This window comes from Lichenostomus cassidix, chromosome Z (assembly GCF_008360975.1).
Source record: "Lichenostomus cassidix isolate B80296 chromosome Z, HeHo_3.0, whole genome shotgun sequence".
NCBI lineage: Eukaryota > Metazoa > Chordata > Aves > Passeriformes > Meliphagidae > Lichenostomus > Lichenostomus cassidix.
This window is the reverse complement of record NC_139511.1, coordinates 15,691,329-15,713,058: the sequence shown is the minus strand read 5'-3', so window position 1 is coordinate 15,713,058 and position 21,730 is coordinate 15,691,329. Positions and strand designations below refer to the sequence as shown.

At 40.4% G+C, this 21,730-nt stretch overlaps 1 protein-coding gene across 2 annotated transcripts in view; it reads right to left on the bottom strand.

The window, feature by feature from the left end:
- TRPM6 (transient receptor potential cation channel subfamily M member 6) overlaps positions 1-21,730 on the bottom strand; it is a 91,744-nt gene that overhangs the window by 56,230 nt on the left and 13,784 nt on the right. For both annotated transcript variants that reach the window (XM_085042157.1, XM_085042158.1), the window contains exons 3-10: positions 14,455-14,534; positions 13,615-13,653; positions 6,357-6,537; positions 5,797-6,010; positions 4,824-4,948; positions 3,866-4,037; positions 1,867-2,041; positions 466-589 (exon numbers count right to left, since the gene is read on the bottom strand). In XM_085042157.1, the coding sequence (XP_084898283.1) occupies positions 466-589; positions 1,867-2,041; positions 3,866-4,037; positions 4,824-4,948; positions 5,797-6,010; positions 6,357-6,537; positions 13,615-13,653; positions 14,455-14,534 (1,110 nt within the window). The remainder of the gene's footprint in view (positions 1-465; positions 590-1,866; positions 2,042-3,865; positions 4,038-4,823; positions 4,949-5,796; positions 6,011-6,356; positions 6,538-13,614; positions 13,654-14,454; positions 14,535-21,730) is intronic.

The window sequence follows — 21,730 nt, the reverse complement described above, 5'->3', positions numbered from 1 at the left end:
GCTGCAATGTGCACTGGCAGCCTAGACAGCCAATTCTGTCTTGGGCTCATCAAAAGCAGCATGGCCAGCAGGTGGAGGGAGAGGATTTATAGTCATTAGTGGTGCTCCAGAGACAAGTTCTAGCACAATTGTCTTGTAAGCACAAGAGTGGAAGGAAACCTTTTTGAATTACAAATAAGACTCTATTAGAAAAGAAAAAATAGGAATTACTTGATCTTTCTTGTGAAAAGTAAGATATTTTGTCTTTGGCTAAGATTAGAAGGTTCTCATCTCATAAACAAACACTGAAATGTGAGACATTAACAGGCTCTGTAGAGCTACTCAATATAGAACTTGGCACAGACACCTTTGTGTTATCTTTATATCAGGTATAACTCCTGTGCACATGGCAATCCACCAGAGAAAAAGCAAAAAGGGTAACAGGAAATGAAGACTTCCTAAACTCAGCACCTGAACCCTACTCACAGACTCTCTGTGTTTCATGCATTCCATCAAAACATGCAGTAGATGACTGGACTGTTTCTGTTCCAAACTAAATGTGTTTTGAATCATCAGTAAGACCTCCTCCTTCACCTGAGGGCACAGATCCCTGGAAAACAGACATCCAATCAATGACAATTGCATTTTACATACTGCTTACCCACCCAAACAAAAATTCAGAAAAGGAGAATATGTAGAATACATAGGAGAAATCTCCTTTTTTCCTACTTCTCTGTTGATTTAATCCTTCTTTCAACACAAAGCAAAGTCATCCCATAACATAAATCATTAATTACATATACATTAGTTCTGGTGTACATATTTACTCTTGGAAATACAGCGCATGAGTAAGTTAGCAATTTTCAAAGGATTTTCTGTGAACATAGAGTTCAAATCACTGGAAGTGATTTTTCTTTTTTCAATAATTATATAAGAAAAAAAATGAAATTCCTCGCTATTTGTTCATTAGGCTTCATATCTCTCCCATTTTTTTCCTCTTATTTATGTTTCTGTTAACCTTCTCATTCATATTTTCCTTTTCTTTTGAAATGGAGGGTTTTTTTTTTTTTATTTGTATCATAAATATGGGGAAAAAAGAAAGTGAAGAATAAAGTTCTCAAGCAACACAGCAGGGGCAAATACCACCTATCTAAAACTATATTCAGAAAAGACAGTAAAAAAATAATTAGGATATAAAATTTATTAAATTGTTCATTTTCTTAAATAGGAGTGAACCCAGGGCACCTCTTTAAAAATCTTTTTCTTTTTCTAAAAAGCTCTTTGACTTTGGAACCTACCTGGGTAGGTTCAATAGACCCTGCAGCTGAAACTACCCTGGTGGTGACATAGAGTTACAGCTAGACAAAGATGGCAAATCTGGGCTATCACTGAGTAAAACAAAGCCAAAGATGAGGAAACCTAGTATTCCTCCTAAGGCTACTGTAAGAGCCTGAAGCTGTAAGGTTACAGCCTTAGAGCTGTAACCCCAGCTCTAATCTCAAAAGTTTTGTTCAACCCAAATCCAAGCCCACATACAGAATCTTGATAGCTGGAGACATGGCTGAGTTGAAACAATAGCAAATACTCTGTGGGTCATCCAAGAGTGTCTCTCACCAAAGATGAGAAATTTTATAATTCAAATAGCTATATGCAATTTCTCCTCTTGAAAAAAGCTACAGTAAATTTGGCAGAATAATTATTTCAGCACTAGTTTGAGTCAGGGAAGAAAGAAACTCCATTCTCTCATCACATAAGGTAAAGCTGGCAAACGACCGCAGTGGCATCATTGCTAGAAGCATTAGAAATTACCTCAGCAGTTTTGAGAGAGATGTTTCCAGGTCCCTGCCAACATGACAGACCAAGGAGGAGCTTTGTGGCACTACTCACCCAGTGTCACCCGTGTGTTTGTGGGTAAAGGCCAGGAGATCTGCAGCTCTGCCAGTGCCCTCATAGACCACCACGGGCACAGCTGGGCTGGCTCTCACGTACTCCCACACCATCAGGATCACACTGGGGCCTCCCTCCACCACCAGCCCCACTATGGGTACACCTTGGCCCATTCCTGTTTCAAAACACACCTACCAGTTACAAACAGATCTCAGTCACATAAAAAAATCAAAATATCTGGAAATAAATACTTATACATGGTTCGATGGAGAGGAAATCGACCTTTCACCATCTCTAATTTGACTTACACCTTTGAAGACTTTCACAGATCAAAAAGACCATGAAAAACTATTGAAAAGGCTGTAAGCACTGGGAAGAAAAGCCCTCCTTCTGAATATCCTTCTTCTCTTTGTGACAGTTGTACATACAAGGGCATTTGAAATGTGTGCAATATCCATTTATTTACCTACACACATAGAAAAGTAATCAGATATTTCTTCAGAGACTCTTTCAAGAGTTACACTACCAAGGTGGGTTTTTCAAAAAACAGAGATTGATTTCAAGTTGTCTTGGATTGATGTTATGATAATCCTTTATCCCCTATCGTTGGCTTATATGCCCAAGAAAGAAAAAATGTGTGGTCCTGTCTCTTTAACTACACCCAGCCGAAGATAGAAACGCGGGTTGTTTTGAAAACATTTTCCCCAAACCTCGCTCCAGGGGAGGATTATTCGCCCGGCAGAGACTGCGTGCTGGACGGGGGTCGGAGTGAGCTCTGTTCCCGTTTTTTTGACCATTTTTTCTTTTTCCTCGTTTGGACCCCTTCTCTTCGATCTGCTTTGCTACCCGGAGACCCAGGAGGGCCAGAGGACAGCAGAGCTCCCCAGGGAGCTCCACCCGGCCCCGGGGGGGGCGAGGAGGAGAGGGGCTGTGTCTGAGACAAGGACTTTTTAATCAGGTTGAATAACTCCTTTTCACCTTGGTTTTCCCCTTCCCCTGTGCCTTGCAGGGCACTCTGCGTGGTTTTGTCAAATAAATAGTTTTTTTCTTCACTTCCATCTAAGAGGTTCTGTTGTGGGTGGGGGAGGGGGTGTCGGGGCCCTTCGCTCTCGGAGGAGAGAGAGTTTTATCATTAACCCGGGACACAAGTGCATTGCAATAGAAATTAAAATATAATAGAAAGCCTGACTTGCAAAAGCTCACATTAAGAAAATATAAAAGTCTGAGGAAGAAGCTGTATATATGAACATGTTAAAAATTGGATTAGTTTCTAAGTTTGTCAATTCTGTAATGTGAGTAGATAAAGGAAGCGACATCAACATCACAATGCTAATGCCTTTTAACACACCTCAAGATTTGAATGACTAGTTAAGAGTGAACTTCCACAAATAATTTGCACAATCTAGTGCATAAAAGTAAACAATTGTCTGTTTAATGTGTTTATTTAATTATTTCTTTACCATAACTCAGTTTCTCTACAAATGAACAGGGGAAGTTATGCAATCTCTCAAACATTGGCTAAAGGCATGACTTTTGCAACCAGTCTTTGTTGCTGTGCCTGAGGAGGTCCCAGGCTTGAAATACTGAAGAGAGATGTTGAAAAAAGTGGTCAACAGGGTAAAAAGAACTTGAGTTCCACTGAATGTAACAATCTTTCCACCTCGCAAAATGCTGGGAAAGCATCTAGTGGTGAAATAGAGACCACAAAAAACTGTGAAGTGAGCAAATGCTCAACACTTTTAGTGTAAAATAATCTGTGTCCTTTAGATGTGTCTCTACAACTGTGTCTCTACAACTGACAAACCACTATGAGAGTTCATCCAAATGCTTTATAAAAATGCTGTCCTTTTCATTTTCCTGACTTCCAGAGTTCAAGACACATGCAATTAATAACATTTGACCTCAAATCAAGGTGTGCAACATGTAACATGAAATGTCAAGTGCCTACCAATTTTATGACAGGTTTTTCTGTAATAAAGCTGGCCACAGCAATACTTACTTGTGTGTATTTTTTGAAGTGATATGTACTTCTCCAAGTTCCTCCTGAGCATCATTTCATTCCCATACTTGCCTACTGTCCCATCATCTGCCATTAGAAAATGAGAATGCATGCTGTTGAGGGTACTCAGCTTGCTGAGTGGGTTACCCAGAGTCTGGTACAGGCAAACTACCTGAGAAAACCAAAATAAAAAGGTCCTAAAAGAAACCAACAAAACCAAAAATACCACCATTTATGATACCTCGCTGGTATGTATTTCTTCACCACAGTGCTACTGCCTGAAATCCTCCATCACAGTTTTTGCTCTACTCAAACATTTGATCCTTAGCATTTGCTTTTTAACATCAATAAACCCACAATTAATACCTCAGACAACATTTCTGATTAGATTTGAAATCCTTAGAGTCACTGCCTGACACTCCTTGCAACAGCTGAAAAACCACGGCATAGCTTCCCTGGGTTGTATTCCCACTAAAAAGCTAACATTTATCAGGAACATTTCACCTTATTTTTAAGTGCTTTTAGACAGTTAAGTAGATTGTGCCCTCACAAAAAGTTATCATTTGTGAATATGACATAGATTGTGAATAAAATAATACACATATTAACAGCCTACTCGTGTGCACCCCTAACCTGACTGTTCATTCTGAATCTTAATATAGAAATACATAATTTATAACCACAAGAGAGTTGCCTAAATAATTACAAAATTTTAAAAAGGAATGGCAATATTCTGTCAGAAGAGAAGTATTTTAAAACTATTTCTTTATCAACAAAAAGCAAAATACCTTAATGATGTCTTAATATGCCACAAAATTCTATTCCTGAGTAAAATCAAAGCCTCTATTATATAGAAAAAATATCAAACCAGTGAATCAAGAAGAAAATCAGGTGTGCAAGAAAACTCTAACATACTATGAACATGAATGCATTTATCATTAGAATGTATCCAACTCACATCTTTTCCAATGAGGTCCCTCTGGTTCTCAATGATACCCCATGGAGGAATCCCAATAGCACAGATCTTTCTCAGGTGTGGTGAGGTACGGCCTTTCAGTGCATCCCCAACATGCCTGGACACTCCTAAACAGACAACCAAATCATAATTTTTCTTCTATATTCAGAGATCTGCTACAGGACACCAAGAATGGTTTCCTATCACTTAATTTATACTGTGGTTATGTTTTAATCAAAACCAAAACAAATTTTTAATCAAAACCAGAACATCCCATCCACATTGTATACATTGTATATTTTATGTAAACTTCAGAGCTCAGATGTAATATGCCACTACTTCAAACTCAGCACATATTTCTAATTAATAATACTCTTACATGTTACTAATGGTGCTTTTTACATCCATAAAACTTCATTAGTTACATAAATGAACAGGAGAGTTCTCCTGTAAGATCACCAGATTGAATAACATCTAAATAAGTAAAACTCAATTCCACAGCTTATTGACACCTCTGAGTTTTTGAGAGTTGTCTAAAGGGATTTTCAGATACTAATAGGCTAAATAATTGATTATCCTAATTCAAAACTTTCTCAATTATAAAAGACAAGTTAAATTTAGCTTTGAAAACTGTTTTTAAAAAGACCAGTTGTAGTCCTCAGAACTTAAATATTTTGACGAAGCAGTATAATTGACTGCAAATAAGTTCAGGGTATATACAGTGTATTTTATTACAAGCAGAATATTCTGCTCTTTAATTTTAAAAAATTTAGAATATTCAGAATGCCTGCTAACAGTAAAGGAACATGATTTTACTCCTTGAATTATGCATTGTTCCTTGAATAAAAACAGTTTCATTTTGTATTAACATCTCGCTGATTTTTAAACAATTTCACTATATTTGGACCTAAATGTATACACTATTATGCAGGGAAAAACACAAAAAAGAAAACTGAAATAAAGAAAAAATAATTACCGCTGTTGATGCCTTCTGTAATTATCCATGCTCCTGTAGACTCAGCTGCCTTCACCAGACCTTTGCTGAAAACCTGCTTGATCTTTGAGGGAAGCTTGAAATTTTGAATGCCTCCATGAACAGAGATCACCAGCTTTGGCAACTCAATCTGCCATTCTTTAACCATCAGGTGCAACAGCTGATCCAAATTGCTATCATAAGAAAGTCTAATATACTGGAAAGAATAATAATGGGTAAAATAAACTTTTTAAATACTTCAAGAGAAGAAACTGCAGCACATTACAAAGTTCTAAGCACTAATGTCCTGATTATTTGAAGGATTAGAACTGTCTTAATGCCCTAACATGACAGCACAAAAATGCATCTGTGAGCAATAGAGATAACAGAGCCTTAATCATGGTGAAGTTCAACATAAAAATATACACACATTTTACCTGACTTACTTTTAGATTCCCCTCCCTTCTTAAGACAATCACTCCTATATTCACCCAAATCCTTTTTGCCTTTCTTATGCTGCAACTCTAAAAATAAGTCAGACTTATAAACACATCACCTATTACCTTGGCATGGTAAGTGTGGTCTCCATCTTGAAAATTGATTGTACCAAATGCATCTGTTGGACTCATCCTTGTGTGTGTTTGCACAGACCATTCTCCATCATCACCCTGTGAGCCAGCCTGATAAACAGGCCAGCTGCATTCTGCTCCTGGGTGTTCTCCAATCAGTCGTCCACAGCAACACCTCACATTAAAAAGACAGAATTTATTTTACATCAAACTCACTTGCACACGACTTTAGGATCTACACATGAATAGCCTAAATAGCTTCTCTACAAACAAGAATATTGCAGTTTTCACATGTGGAATGCAGTAAAAATTGACTGTGTTGAAAAATTTGCAACAGTCTTCAAAGGTCACTTCCATTCCAAACCATGTTGTGATTCTGTGTGATTCTGTAAGAGTTTGAGAGTTCATACAGAAATTCTGACCTGAGCTATGCTGCTTGGCTTTACTGTTCTTTCATGTTCCAATTCAGAGGAAGGTTGTAGGACACTGAGGTTTGCTATGAGTATCACCACAGGTTATTCTAAGTACTAAAGAAAGATCTAGGAGTTATACTCTACCATCAGGAGGAGAATTTCGGGGTGACCTTTATACTAATACTTGGAAGCCAGCGAAGTGCAGATACCAAATACATGGATTGAAGTGCAATGTTGAGGGAGATTGTCATGGTTTGGGTATGGTACTCCCCAGTTTAGTGCTCCTACTGAGACTCTCCAAACCACATGATGCTCATTTGCTCACCCCTTTCCCTTCCCTTCTCCCTGCAGCCCACTGAAGAAGAGAATTGGAGGCACAAAATCTCACAGACTGAGATCAGAAGATTTTACTGGAAACAGCAACAAGATAAGACAACAAACAGTAACAGCAACAATACGAATAAGAGAGGGCACAAGAAATTAACATTTCGCACAGAAACCTCCCCAAACAATAGATAACACCCAACCACTCCCTCAGTCACTCTATGCCAACCAAGAAGGGAGGCTTTCAGCATTTGGTGTGACTCTTGGGGACAGTCCTGTACAGGGCCAGGTGTTGGACTTGATGCTCATCATGGGTGCTTTCCAATATACAGCATATTCTCTAATTCTGTGATTCACCCTGGAAGAGATTCCCTTTCCCTCACTCCCAGCAATGATGTGAGGTGGTACAGAATAACCCCCATGTTTAGCTATGTCCCCTCCTGCAAAAATTAATCCTGTCCTGGCTGGAGCAAGGATATTTTTCACCCCTTATTTTATACCATCTACCTCATGCCAAAATTATATACCTTCCAAATATATACATAAATCTCTTATATATAATATATATATATATATATACACACACACATATATATATATATATATATATATATACACATATACACACACACACACACACACACACACACAAGCACAGGTATCATAGTCAATGGCTGTCCCTCCAAAATGTCTGTTGAATTCATTTAGTCCTTGACTGTGGGTTCTGTCTGTCCTAGATGTCTTCCAGGGCAGGAGGGCTGGTGTGCTGTTAGGTGGTTGCAAGCTGCATCACAAGCTCATGATTGGTGTATCTGGAGCAGTCCATACTCACTGTCCATAGTAGTTATGGCACACAGTGGCAGAGTCATTCAGCAACCAACATTACATACATACTTCAACATTAGACTGTTCTCACTCTAAAATCAAATCCCCTAAACGTACACATAGTGTTTCCCAATCCCTCTGCATCACCCACCGAGTGCACCAAGGTCATGGAGCAAAAAGAATCCCATGGGTGGGTTTGCCTTTGCTTGAGACAGGACTAATCCAAACTGACATCCCTAACACATCTCATGTGCACAACAGGGACTTTATCCCTTTCTCCCCTCCTACAGTACATGAACATTTTGATTGGGCAGGGCCAGCTTGATTGGTAGAGCCTCTGGTGTTGACTAACCAGATGATCTTCCTAAATGCAGATCCCAATGTCTGAAGGTCCAACCACCCATTGATTTCAGTGTGGTTTTTAACAGTCCATTGTCCAATTCAATTATCCCAGAGGCTGGTGCATGACATGGAATATGATATCCACTCAATACTGTACTCTCTGGCCCAGGAGTCTATGTAATCAATCTGCCAGGCCTCCCCATATTTATATTTGGACCATCATCCACCATACCACAGAGGCTTTACCTGCTTGGCCTGCTTGATTGCAGTGAATGTTTCACAGTTATGGATCATCTGGGAAATAGTGTCCATGTTTAAGTCCACCCCTTGATCATGAGCTCATCTGTATCTGGCATCTTTTCCCTAATGACCTGAAGTGTCATGGGCCCTCTGAACCAGAAATAATTCACTATCATGTTGCCTGTTCAGATCCACCTAAGACATTTAAAATCTTGGCAGCCCAATCTGCCTGTCCATTCTTGAGGTGCTCTTCAGTAGGCCAGCTCTTGGGTGTGTGTGCATCTACACAACATACTTTTACAGCCAACCTCTCTACTTAGGCAGTGATCTCGTTCCACAGTTCAGCAGCCGTGATGCATTTACCTTTGTGCTGCCAATTTATCTCTTTCCACTGGTCAAGCCACCCCAACAGACCATTTGCTACCATCCTCAAGTCAGTGTAGAGGTAGAGTGCTGGCCATTTCTCTTGTTCAGTGAGAGCTAAAGCCAGCTGGATGGCTTTCAGCTCTGCAACCTGACTTGATGCACCTTGTCTCTCAATAGCTTCTGCAATTTGCCACCTCAGACTCCACACAGCAGCTTTCCCTTTTTGATGTGTCCCTGCAATACAGCTGGAACCATCAATGAAAAGAGAATATTGCTTTTCATTTTCTGGTAGCTGTTTATATGATGAGACCTCCTTAGGACATGCCACCTCCTCTTTATACTTTTCTGACAAAAATCTAGCCAGAAACAGGACAGAAGGACACCAGAAACTCACTTAGCATGAAAGGTTTACAACTGCAATAATAACCCAGAGTACAAATTCAAGCAGTGTCACTCTTATGCAGGTTTCAACAGGCTTCAGTCTCTTCTACAGGATTAACTTCAATGTAATTTATAGTGACAGCTGACAGTCCAGTTCTCTTTTAGACATTTCAGAAGTTAATATACCCTGAGAAAGGAAGATAAATTCTTCACTTCTCCTCTTTTAAGAAACCAAACATCCTTCAACAACCCAAACACAATGACTGCCTCAGGCCTCAGCTGTACTACTTGTCCATTTAGGGGCAGCTTAGATGTAAACATCTGTAAAATTCTGGAGATGTGCATTCCAAAAAGTGTTTTCAGGGGAGATGAGTGAGAACTGACTGGTGACAAGGAAACAGATCTTTAAAAGCCAAACAAATAACCAACAAACTAACCAAAACCAAACCTCCAAACATTTCCCCCCTGAAGGAGATGCAGGAAGCAAGCTGCTTTAGTAAGGCACTCCTTGATACCCAGAACCCATGAAATGATGTTTGCACTCCATTTTTCAACACAGGCAAATTTCATTTGGTTGATTCAATGCTCTGCAAAAGCAAACTGGAGAAGGAAGCCTCCCACACTCTGGGAGACAGGGCTCAAGGAAGAGTGGCACTAGCAGGATGAGATTATGTTTGAGTCAGAATAGCACAGGAGCCCTTGATTCACACACATGTCCCTGGGACCTGTCAGGCTGCACCCAGGAATGCTGAGGGAGGTGGTTGATGCCTTGTACAGACAGTTTCCAAGGCAGTGAAGAGCAGGGGTGTCCCCAATAACTGGAGAAAGGCAAATGCCACACCCACCTTCAGAAATGGGAAAAGCCACCCTGGGGAACAACAAGCTCGTCATCTGGCCATCAGCCTGAGGTAAAATCAAGAAGCAAGACCTCCTAGAGCCTACACCTGGGCATGTGAAGGTGGAGACAATGACAGGAAGCAGTAAGCAAGGATTTTCCAAGGGTGAGTCATGCCTGACCCCCCACCACTGCCTTCTGCCATATAAATGTGGGGCTGAGAGGAAAGCACCTGCCTCTGCACTAGCCAGGCTTTTGTATCTGGGCTGTGACATTACAGTCTGGGAGGGATGACAGGCTGGCAGGTGAAGACCTGGTCGGGTCATGGGCCAGGGTTAAGCAGGGTCCCTCAGGGCCTGTACAGGGCTTGTCCTATTCAGCCTCTCCACCAGCAACCTGGAAAACAGGGTGCAGGAAATGTGTGGCCCTAGTGGCCAGGCAGAGCTGGGACTTGGTACTGGGTGTTGGTGGGCTGAGCCAGGGTCATCCATGTGCCTGGGCAGCAACGAGGGCATGAGGTGCCTGTGGTGGTGTGAGCAGGACATGGCCCAAGAGACAGGGGACAGCAGGACCTGTTCCCTCTGCTTGATGCTTGTCCACCCCTGTCCGGGTACCGCCAACAGTTTCAGTCCCCAAACAGAATGAACACCAACAAACTGGAGAGACTCAAGGGGCAGGGTGACTATTCTGGTGATGGTGGGACTGGAGCCCTTGGTGTCTGGGAAGAGGCTTTTGGCCAGGGGATGGTTTAGCTGGGATGAGAGATGGCTTCCAGGGCTCTAACAGCACATCCAGCACTGATGGGACAGGATATAGGAGATGACAGGACAGGATAGGAGATTACTGATGGGCTCCTCAGTAATGCATGGCAGGAGGGTGAGAGGCAGCAGTACTGCTGGAACAGGGGATTCTGATGCTGGAAACAAGAAGAAGCCTTTTTTCCAGGAGGACAACCCAGCAGTGAAGACGGGATCTGGGCAGGGTGGGTTCTCTCCAGCCTTGGGGGTTTCACACCACTGGCCCTGAGCATCCTCCTCAGACTCCCCTGGCTGAGCATGCTGAGCATGCTGGAGACTGTATCCCTGGCAGCCTGAGTTACTCTGTGATCCTATGGATATAGGATATGTGTTGATACAAAGCATCTTTGCAAATGACTTCCTTTTTTGCCTCAAAAGCTCATCAAGCTATTGGGGAAGGAGGTTACAACATCAGTAACATAAAAGCAGGCTACTAGAAAAGTCACACTTTGAGCCAAGAGGGAAAACCCAGAAGGCTGACACTGAAGTACAAGTAACTGAAGGAGTCAAACTACAATATCCACTGCCCCAGCAGGCAGCAATTTAGAAGCCATGTCTAAAAATTATGCCTGCCTTATATATAACATATGGACAATTTGTGAGAACATTTCAGATGTATAAGGATGCAGGAATTTGATGCTGCATTTCTTAATACTCATATTGTGAGATCATTCTAACTGCTGTCTGGGATTTTTTTGTGAGTGCTTCCCAGGAGAATAGATGGAGACCATTTCAACTCCCCAGGGGAGCATGGACAAAGGTGCCAGGTAATGACTCAAATTTGATTAACAACTTCTAAATAGAGTAATTCTACTTAGAATTAGCAAATTAGTTGCATAACCCATTCACAAACTGTTTGCAAACCTTGGAACTTCTCTACAAAAGAAATCATTAAGAGATTTCATTTGCCTGCAATATTAGGTCAAATTGCAGAAGGCATCAAGTATATCCACATGATTTTCAAACTGTGGTGGAAAACTACAGAACTCAGGAGGCCCAAAACTTGTTTCATTGCTGATCTAATAAATACAATATAATCAGTCATAACAATCATATGAAAATTATTTCTCCTTGTTAGGAACAGAAAAGTTCTCCTAGAACAAAGCTCTCTGTAGACCTTGAGAGACACAAGAAGACAAGAACAATTAGCATTTGGATATACCTGCAAGATAAGGGCTGACCAAACTGAACATTAGATACCCATATACATTGGGCAGACATAGACAGACCAACAAATTGGATTCATATTCATCTTAAAAGCATGAACATGCTCAGCAAAACTGACAGAAACAACTACAAGAAAAACTACATACAAAGGTACAGGATATCTTGACAAAGAATGGTGAAAGAAAGCAACAAAATCCACTGAAGTGCCTATTTCCTGTTTCTCTTCCTCCCTCTCCCACTGTTGTATTCACATTTATGCAGCTAAACTGTGTTTGACTAGGGGGCTAATTTGGAGGTAGCTAATCTTGGTTTAGTTTTCCACTTCTGTGGGTTAATTTTTGTCCTAATGACCGTCCCAGACCAATTAACAACATGGTCACTCTGAGGGGGAAGAGGGGGAGAACTACAGAACTGCTGTAGTCTTGATTTAGATGGAATTAAACTGCCATATTTTGAAGGACAAGGTAAATTTAGTTTCGATAGCCAGCTGAGTATCTGCAGGTTAGCAGGAAGAATTAAAATATCCCCTGTGTTTCTTTTCTCAGAAGACCTGCAAAAATCTTTGGATCTCAATTCTTCTATTCTAAAGCAAAATATGCATGAGACCATTCTCTTAGAGAGAGCTGACACTATCTGAACAGAAATGTAAATAATTTGCCTTACAATGCCAGCACCATTCTGCATATCAGCCCTTTACAGTGATCTGATTTCAGGAGTAACTTATTTACTCTTCATAAAACATGACACTTGTAAATCTTAGAAGCAAAATAAAATGTGAAGCATAATTAAAAGGTAGATAATCATGTTAACAGAGGTTATAGGACTACTTGACACCAGCTTGCCAGTCACCGGTGATTGTCTCAGCCTTCAGATATCCTTAGTACAAAACAAATGAAAGCTGAGCTTTTTGTTCCAACAACTGATAATTTAATGTCATAAATATATGGTACCAAAATGTGGTTGTTAATATCAGCTGAATGACAAATATTAGTTTGAAAACCACTAATTAATACAAGTCACAAAATACAATTTGTCTGAAAAATAACACAACCCAAAAGCACCAAAGTAATGTAATTTTTGTTTCTTCCAAAAGAATCTTCCCTGCAGAGAGAATCTTCCCTGAAGAGAAGACAAAAAACCTTCAGAAAACTTACTTTCAGGTATGTTTCTTTTACATTTTTTTCTCCCTTCATTTTCTTCTTCTTTCCATAATTCTCACTGTTTTCTATTGCTTTTGACTCACTCTCCTTCAAAAACCCAGGATATGGCTAGAGCTGTCTCTCATTTAAAGACACATTTCTGCCTTTCATTCCTCGGAAGGAGATTAAAGCAAACTTATCCACACAGGTTATTGGGGAGCATTTTCTATCGCAAATAAAATAAAGGTTTTCACACAATTTATTCCACTAATATTTATGCTCAACATTCTCCAGCACAGCCCTAGAAATGCTGTTCTCACCATAAAATGGGAAGGATATTTCTCTTGTCATTGTTTCCTTGACTAGGATTGCCTATTACTAGGTTACCATAAAAATCATAGATATATACTTAGGCACTCTTACCTGATTAAATTCTGGCACACCTGGCATCCTGCAGGACATCTGTCATAAAAGGTGGATAATTAATACATGCTTGTATAAAATAAGATAGCTGTAATGCTATTCTTACAGTATCAATTCAGCAGTGAAAGAATTCCCATCAGCAAACTTATAGGCTGTCATCTCTGGCACTAACCCCTGGAAAACATACTGGATAACTTCAGTGATTTGTTTGGTATTTCACAACTCAGACTGTCTGTCGAATCTGCATTTCATAGATGAGTTATCTATCTTATGTATGCTACACTCTCAAGGTGTTCAAAACCACATGATCAAAATTAGAAGTTTACATTCTCACAACACGATCTCTTAAAATGTATCTAGGCAGCACCACCCACTAAATACACAATCTGGAATGCCAAGTTATGTTTGCTTTCTCAGGTCATAAAGCACAGGTTGAGGATTTGATCTCTTCCTTACTCCTTTCATACTCTACATCAGTGTGAGCAGAAACTTCTGTATCAGAAGCCTGTGATCAGCAGCAGTAATTACTCTGAGGAAGGGGAAAAAGGGAGCAGCAGTAACTCCATGTAACTCAGTCCTTTAATTGGATATTATACCTGCTTTAGTTACTGGACTGAGACTAACATCTCTAAGAAGCATAATAAGGTTAATTGCTGCTGATTTCTAATTCAAATAAACAGTTTCATTTAAAACATACTTGTGATGGGATCCATGAAAACCCATAGACCAGCAATCACTGAGTGAGACATTAAAAAACATCATCCAAACCAAATACAATGCCCATAAAAAAATTATTCTGATTATTTTTAACAGAAAAAAAGGAGAAATTCATTGTTTTACCTGTGTGGATCTTTTGAGCTAGGAATAATGTGTGCACATTCTCTTTTACTGAAGACCTCTTCAATCCAAGATTTGGGGGGCTAAAAAGACATTTCAAATCAATTGTATTCCTGAACTTTGGAACATGATGTCAAAAATTGCACTGTAATGACAGTATGGCTGTATACAGATAGCTCAGAACAATTCCCATCATATTGGGTGAAAGACTACAAGCTGAAACTGCAGCTCTGAACAGTCCTGGCCCCTTCCCTCCCAGTTTTACAGGATTCCCCAAAAAGATCAATATTTAAATTTATTGCCACCATGAAAAATATTTAGATGTTCTGTCAAGCACGTGTATAATAGAGAAAGTAGCAAGAATGGATCAAAATTGCATTGATTGCACTCAGCTTCTGCCACAAGACTGGCAGGCTGCAATCTTACTAAAGCTGTGTCAAAAAAGGCAAGATTTCACCTGAAAGAGACAGTTGAGTCCTTCTTTCACTATTCTTCACAGAGTCAAGAAAAGAGGCATTCTGGTTACATTTGTGCTGAACTAGGACGAGAGTGAAATGCAAAAGCAGGGACCTAGACCCAGCACTCAGCTGTGTGACAGGTGGGCTTTCTCCTCTGGCCTCCTGGTGAACTGTGTCAGTGATGCCTGTTCCAGCTGAGCAAACTGAACAGTCACTACAGCACACAGATGTTTCTCAGAGTCTCACTGGAAATCTTTGAGCCTTTCTCTTCAGGTCTGTCGGGATCAAATTCCCTGAAAGGGACACTAACTCTTGGATGCTGAACTTTGAAATCTCTGGGACTGAATTTAGTAATTATTCTTAATTTTATATAGGTAAAATCTTCACTTAGTATGTAAAATTTACAGAAGAACATTGACATCAATTTCTTAATCTAAGGCTTTACTTAGGTTTTTATGCTGATTGTATAATCAGGAAAAGGGTTTTAAAACTTCATATATTTTACAGTCATCCATGACTTCAGTGCTAGGAAAGTAAAAATGAAATGAGGACACTTCTGAACAGCAGACTCTTCCAGTCTAGATCTTGGTTCCTAGTTTTGTAAAAGAGTTCTGTAACAGGTACATCACCTTCACAAAACTCTGACAAACATTCCCAAATAGTCACAATTTAATTAAATTTCAACAACAAATTAAAATGCTTCCTGTCACTACAGTGAGGTACATACACCTCAGCCACATTCAGCATGTATCCTTTTCACCACCAAATCCTAGAGGCAACAAAAATACTACATGTTCCTTCTGACTGGCAAATTTCTGTTCTGATATACTGAAGGTGTGAAGCCAAGGTTTCCTTCTGATTTTCTTCTAAGGAAGTCCTGAGACCTTTGTTTGGGAGTTTTGGCTTCTCTTTTCTCACCAGTCTGAGGATTAGGATTGCTGCTTATAATTCCGTGCCACAGAAGAGGCTTTGGAGATTTCTAGACTGATTTAGTCAATGGAGTGGCAGGAGTTTGGATCTGAAATTTAAGGCACATGAGTAGTTTTTAGAAAATTGCTTTTAATCACTTCTCCAATATATTTAATGTCTGAGATCCTTGCATAATATGGTATTAAAAGGACACTGTCAGGTCAAATGTGGTTAAACATAACTGATGTTCAAAAATTAAGGTTTCCAGAAGTAAAGAAAGAGATCAGAGTGTTAAGTACAAGGAAACACATGCACCACTCATTCCTTTCAAATCCTTCCTGATGAGCAGTAAGAGCAGACAAAACCTAAAAAGCCAGCCCAGCACAGAGGTCCTCCAAAGTGCAGGACTGCTGTCTATCATCAAGGAGAGTGGTTGTGGCACCATCTCAGGGGTGGCTGACCTGGTGTGCAGTGCTTGGCTCACCTGTCTGGGGACAGGGCAATGCATCCCTGAGATCCCCTGCTGTACTGCTCCCCTCACTGATTTCACCACCCACCCCTCCAGCAAAAATGGGTGAATGCTTCAAGTTTTGCTTCTGCTTTCTTCTGTGTCAGCCCACACACTCCTCCACCACCATCCCTGTAAAGGTTTGCCAGAGTCAAAGCCTGTAGATGCATTGTGACAAATCAGCACCATTATGTAGGGGGTTAATGTGCATCCTTCCTGCTCTGAAATTAGCTTTACTGAACCAAGAGATGCAAGAAGCATTCAGCTCCTTCAAGACCAGACAATAATCACTGTTCACTTGTCAAGTACCAAAGTCAGGAAAACTAGGTTACACTGTCAATACTAAACAACAATTTTTGAGTATCCTTAGCTGCACTTGTGCCTGCTCAGGGCAAAAGGCACAGATACAAATATTTTGTAATGAAACACCAAGCTGCTCTGGACACTTTTCAATTCCTTGCCAAAGAAAATTAAAAGGCACTCATCTTTCTGGCAGAATAATTTCATCTACAATTGAAATACTGTCAATTACTGAACAAAGCAGCAGCAATTGTCTTTAATGATACATTGTAGCTCCAGACAGATGCACATAATTAGAAATCACACAATGACTAGTCAGTTTACATAACAGGTTAGTTCATTTAGGCAAAGTACAGTTGTACTGGAAATTAGGCAGAACAATCAAGTTGTAAGTAGCTTACTGAAACTGCAACAAATTTATACTGATAAGAGAGAAACACAATGTCTTAGCCAAAACAGTACTTCAACAGTTGAAAAGTTCTATCAAGCACCATACCTCATCTCTGCATACTCTCTATGTTTAGTGAAACCAGTACACCATGTCACTTCCAAAGAACTGGGGTTTTCTTAAAAAACCTTAATTACGAAGGCCAGTACTTCTGCATTGTTGAACAGGTTTGTCAATATTGTAGCCAAAAATAAAATTATGCATAATATACAACTTTTTTCCATGTAAGACATTATTTCTTACCCTTAAAATTATTAGATGAAAGCAAACACTCTATAAAAAACAACAGATGATCCTGGGGCTAATAGAATTGTCTCAGAATTCAAGTATACAGTACCAGTAAAGAACCTTACTGATGATGTCAATAATCAGAAATAGCTGAAAGATCCAAACTTTTAGTGCCTGTGAAGAAGGAAGGCTCTATTTTCAGGTGAAAGCATGTCTGTGAGAAGTCAGCACAGTACAGTTTGTGACCAACCTTTACTCAAGTACATCTGAAAAGGGAAAGAACTTTCCCTTATTACAGCTACTGCAGGAATCTACTGCAAGCACAATGTCCTAAAATATCTTAAACACTTTTAAAATTAATTTCACACATATCAAGTCACTTGCAGTAACACTGGATACCTGAAATGCAGCCAGAGCTCCTGTAAGCTAGCACTCAAGAGAATTTCACAAGAGCTCAGGGTTTAAGTACATTGGTATCTCTTGAACCCTCACCCCTGGAAACTCTTCATGGCAGCTGGTAAATTACTGCCAGCATTAAAGAGATTTCCAACTTAATAGGCTGTCTCACACAAGCATTTCAGAGCAGGAACTTTGTGGTTCAGCATCCACTCCATGCATGCTTATAGTATGAAGTAATAAAATAATTGATCACTAAACAAGGAACTCCACTTTGGTTCCACACAGAGTAGAAGCCCATTGCAAAACTCCAGGGTCACATGCAGTAAAATATGAACCCATGTGAGGTTTTCAATGACGTCTTGGGTCTTCTAGAATTTCCTTATATTCCGGCTACCCTGTCACAGGAAAGCCCCTTGGCTTTGTAACACAGGCATGCCATGGCTCCTCTGATCTCCACCACTACAATATGTCCATACATCTGTTACTAACTGGCAGATTTTGCTTCTCCTGTCCTTCTCACCCACTTCTTTGCCCCAGAGTTCAAGATTCTGCACATCAGTGGAAATACAGAGTTACAAGCAATTGAATTCACCAGAAAATGTTCATCACTAAATTTCACAAAGGTTTAAAAATATTGTGCAAATAATTTTATTTGAATGCTTCCACTGTTCACCAGATCACCTTGGCCAATTATAAAACAGCGACCAGCTAATCTCAAAATGCCTTTGCAGGCAGACTGCACATTCAGTAGCACTGAGAAGATTTCATATTTTCCCCTTTCAAAGACCGTATGTAATTACAGGTCACAGCAGAATGTCTGTGATTATTTCCTAGTAACCAATTCAAACTCGTCCACTGGAAAGATATTCTTAGGTGTTCACAAATACAGTACAAACACTAACAGGAGTCACCTGTGCATGCAGGACAAATGCAGACTCAAGTCAGAGAGGGATAACAGAACTTCTTATAACTTTTCAGTCGTGCTGAAGGGAGATTTTAGAGGTTTTTTCCTCAGAAAAAAATGTAGTATGTTGGCTTCTCAAAAACACATAAATTCAATCATCACTCCACAGGGTGCTATGGCATTTTCTTTCACAGTTATTCAACTGCACTTAAAAGCTAAGTATGTGCGCTTAAGTGATTTTCTGGATTAGGGTCTTGCATCAAAGGCTTATAAAACTGTTTCCACTATTTTGAACCCAAGCTCAGCCAAAAACACAAAAACCCTTTGACTTTAATGGGCTTTCCGATGTGATGCTTTTGATCCAGAGTAGACCACACAACACAACAAATATCAGTAGGGTTATGACAACAAAGTGCAGGAAATATTTAAACCAAAACCCTCCTTGTGAAAAAAGCTCCAGCTTAACTCCTGGGTCACAGAGAACAATGAACTGGTGGAAAGCTTATCCTAGTCTGGAATATTAGACCTCTAATTAGTTTATTACTTTCTACTTTTTAAGTTTATTAACTACTCAACTAAGCCTTTCTGCTATCCCTGAGCATGCAATGTTTTAGAAAAACACATCAAACAGCACTGCTCCAAGAGCACACCCAGCTCAGAATGCAACTGCTCATGGAGGGTCTCCTGGTTTACAGCTGGAGGGGCTGAGTAGACCTTCCCCCCTGCAGAGACCATGGCACTGGACTAGGTGGGTAAGGCCACAGGACCTCACCTTGACACTGCTGCCAACAGCCCAGGCTTTTCCAAAGCAGCTAAACACAGGAATTCTCAAATGGCAATTTATATTCCTCAGCCCTATCCTTGAAACAGGTCCCACAAACATTGCTAGAAATCTTATATTGGTGCTGTACGTCTGAGAGTTATTTAAAAAGAGGTTTCCACAACTGGAAATGCAAGAAGTCTTTGTGACATGACACATAATTCAGCCTTCCACATAAAGCATGCCTCTCCAAAACCCACTGTTCTAGAAGCATGGTGATTGTTGAGGAAGTTTGGCTCTGACTGCTTCATAACTGTGGCCCATACAGATAATGAAAACATCTGTGCTTATGAGGGAGGGCAGTCACCTTGCTAAAAGCTGACATTTGGGTCACTTTGGCACTATATACAATATAATACTGTATATTATCTCTTATAAAACCAATTCAATGAGCAGCAAAAAATATGGAATACTGACTAAGTTAGTCACACATAAAGGTACAGAAATACATCTTCTAAAGGTTTTAATTGATGAAAAACCATCCAAATTGCAGAATAAATTATAGGAGATGCCCAAAGCTTGCATCAAACAAGAGCAGGCACCAGTAATAGAGAGAAAAAGGCAAATTAATCCAAACTGTATTTGCAAATTATTATAAATCTTTAAATATAACCATGGCCTGATTTTACTGTGCCTCTTTTGGAGACAAAATTTGCATGATTTTCTTTGATGGACGCTCCTAATTGTCTTACCAACAGTATTTTGGAAGTCAGGCATTTGGTATTCTATTAACTGATACAATATAATCAGAAAATCATAAATAAATATTCAAAGCAGGTTACATATCCCATACGAAATTATTTTATTGTAAGTAATTTTACAGAAGTGAAAATCCAGGCAGCCATAAGAAAATTATGTTTCAGATGTATTATTCAGAGGGTTAATACAATGCTTCAAGTTTTATTCAGATTTCCACTTTGAAAGTCAGTTTTTGGAAAACAGTTCTTCTTACTTGTTACGCACTTGGTCTTAGCAAAGAGCTAATCAACTTGCTTTTTTTTAAACTGGGTGTCACCCACCTAGGACTGAACAATCACAGAGGTCAACCCCCCATTGCTGTCACAAACATGTTCTTTCATCAAAGGATTCAAAATACCAGAGCACAAAGCTCTCCCTAGTTTAAAGCAGGAGGCGGAAGAGAAAAAAAATTGTCTGATAGTAAATATCAGAGCTTTCTTTATGTTTTCACAGCACAGGGTTTAATGTTGACTAGAGAGGTGAGTCTCTAAAGGTCAGATATATCTGAGTATCTAACGTGAAAAGCAAATGCAGGTTGCAAAATTCAGCTGGAGGAAGCATGAAGGGCCCCAGAAAGTCCCACTTTGTTAACAACCTGGTCTAGAGGAAGGTGGCAGGTAAGTTGGAACTAGATGATCTTGAAGGTCACTTCCAACCCAAATTGTTCTGTTCTTCAGTGATTCCAGCTCGTGAGTAAGCCACACAGGTCACCACTGGAACCATATGAGTGTTCACTGTCATTTCTACCAGAATTACTCTTTTTGCTCCATTGCTTGTCTCAGTAACAAAAACTTCTTGGGCTTGAGCTGCATCCAGTAGCTCTTGCCCACAGTACAAGACAGACAGATTGTCACACAACTGAAATTCCATTTTCAAAAGAAAGAGGAAGCACACCTCAGGTGATTCCTAAAGAGACTGAAGGTATGGCCAGTCCCACTTCTGCATTTCTCACCTGGCCATGTCTTACCTCTCTTCTCAGCTCTGCTCTCCACACCACCTTCCAAACAAAAAAGCTTTCCTTTTCCATGCTGGCTCACTGTTAAATGTAACTCACATCATTAACCCATCAAACATGGCAGACCCACAAACAGTTGCCTCGAACTAGCTGGAGGAAGACCCAGCCATGGCCTAGGAGCAGCCACTGGGGACTGCAGAGACATCAAAGTGTCCCTTTGCCCCATGGGCCACCTGGACACACCTTGCGCTCTCCACCAGGTCTTTCTGCACCTTCAGCCTCATGTCCAAGACACATTCTGCCACACCCTGTTTATCCCCTTGTTTATTCACTGGGGGTTGTGGCAGTGTCCAAAGGGACTCCCAAAGGCTTGGGATTCCCCTGGGCCAGGCAGCAAGGAGCAGCTGCAGTCGCAAGTTTTGCCGGGCTGCACAGAATGACTTGGCAGCCATCGGCACTGCCCTCCTGGCGCAAAGCTGGGCTGTGGCTCCTGGCTCCCAGCAGGCTGGGCTGTGCTCCAAGGCATGCTCTCCTGTCTGCTCCACCCTGATGAAAACTCCTCTCCCCCGAGTGGCAGCTCCGAGGCCACCCAACCTTCTGGCAGCACTCTGC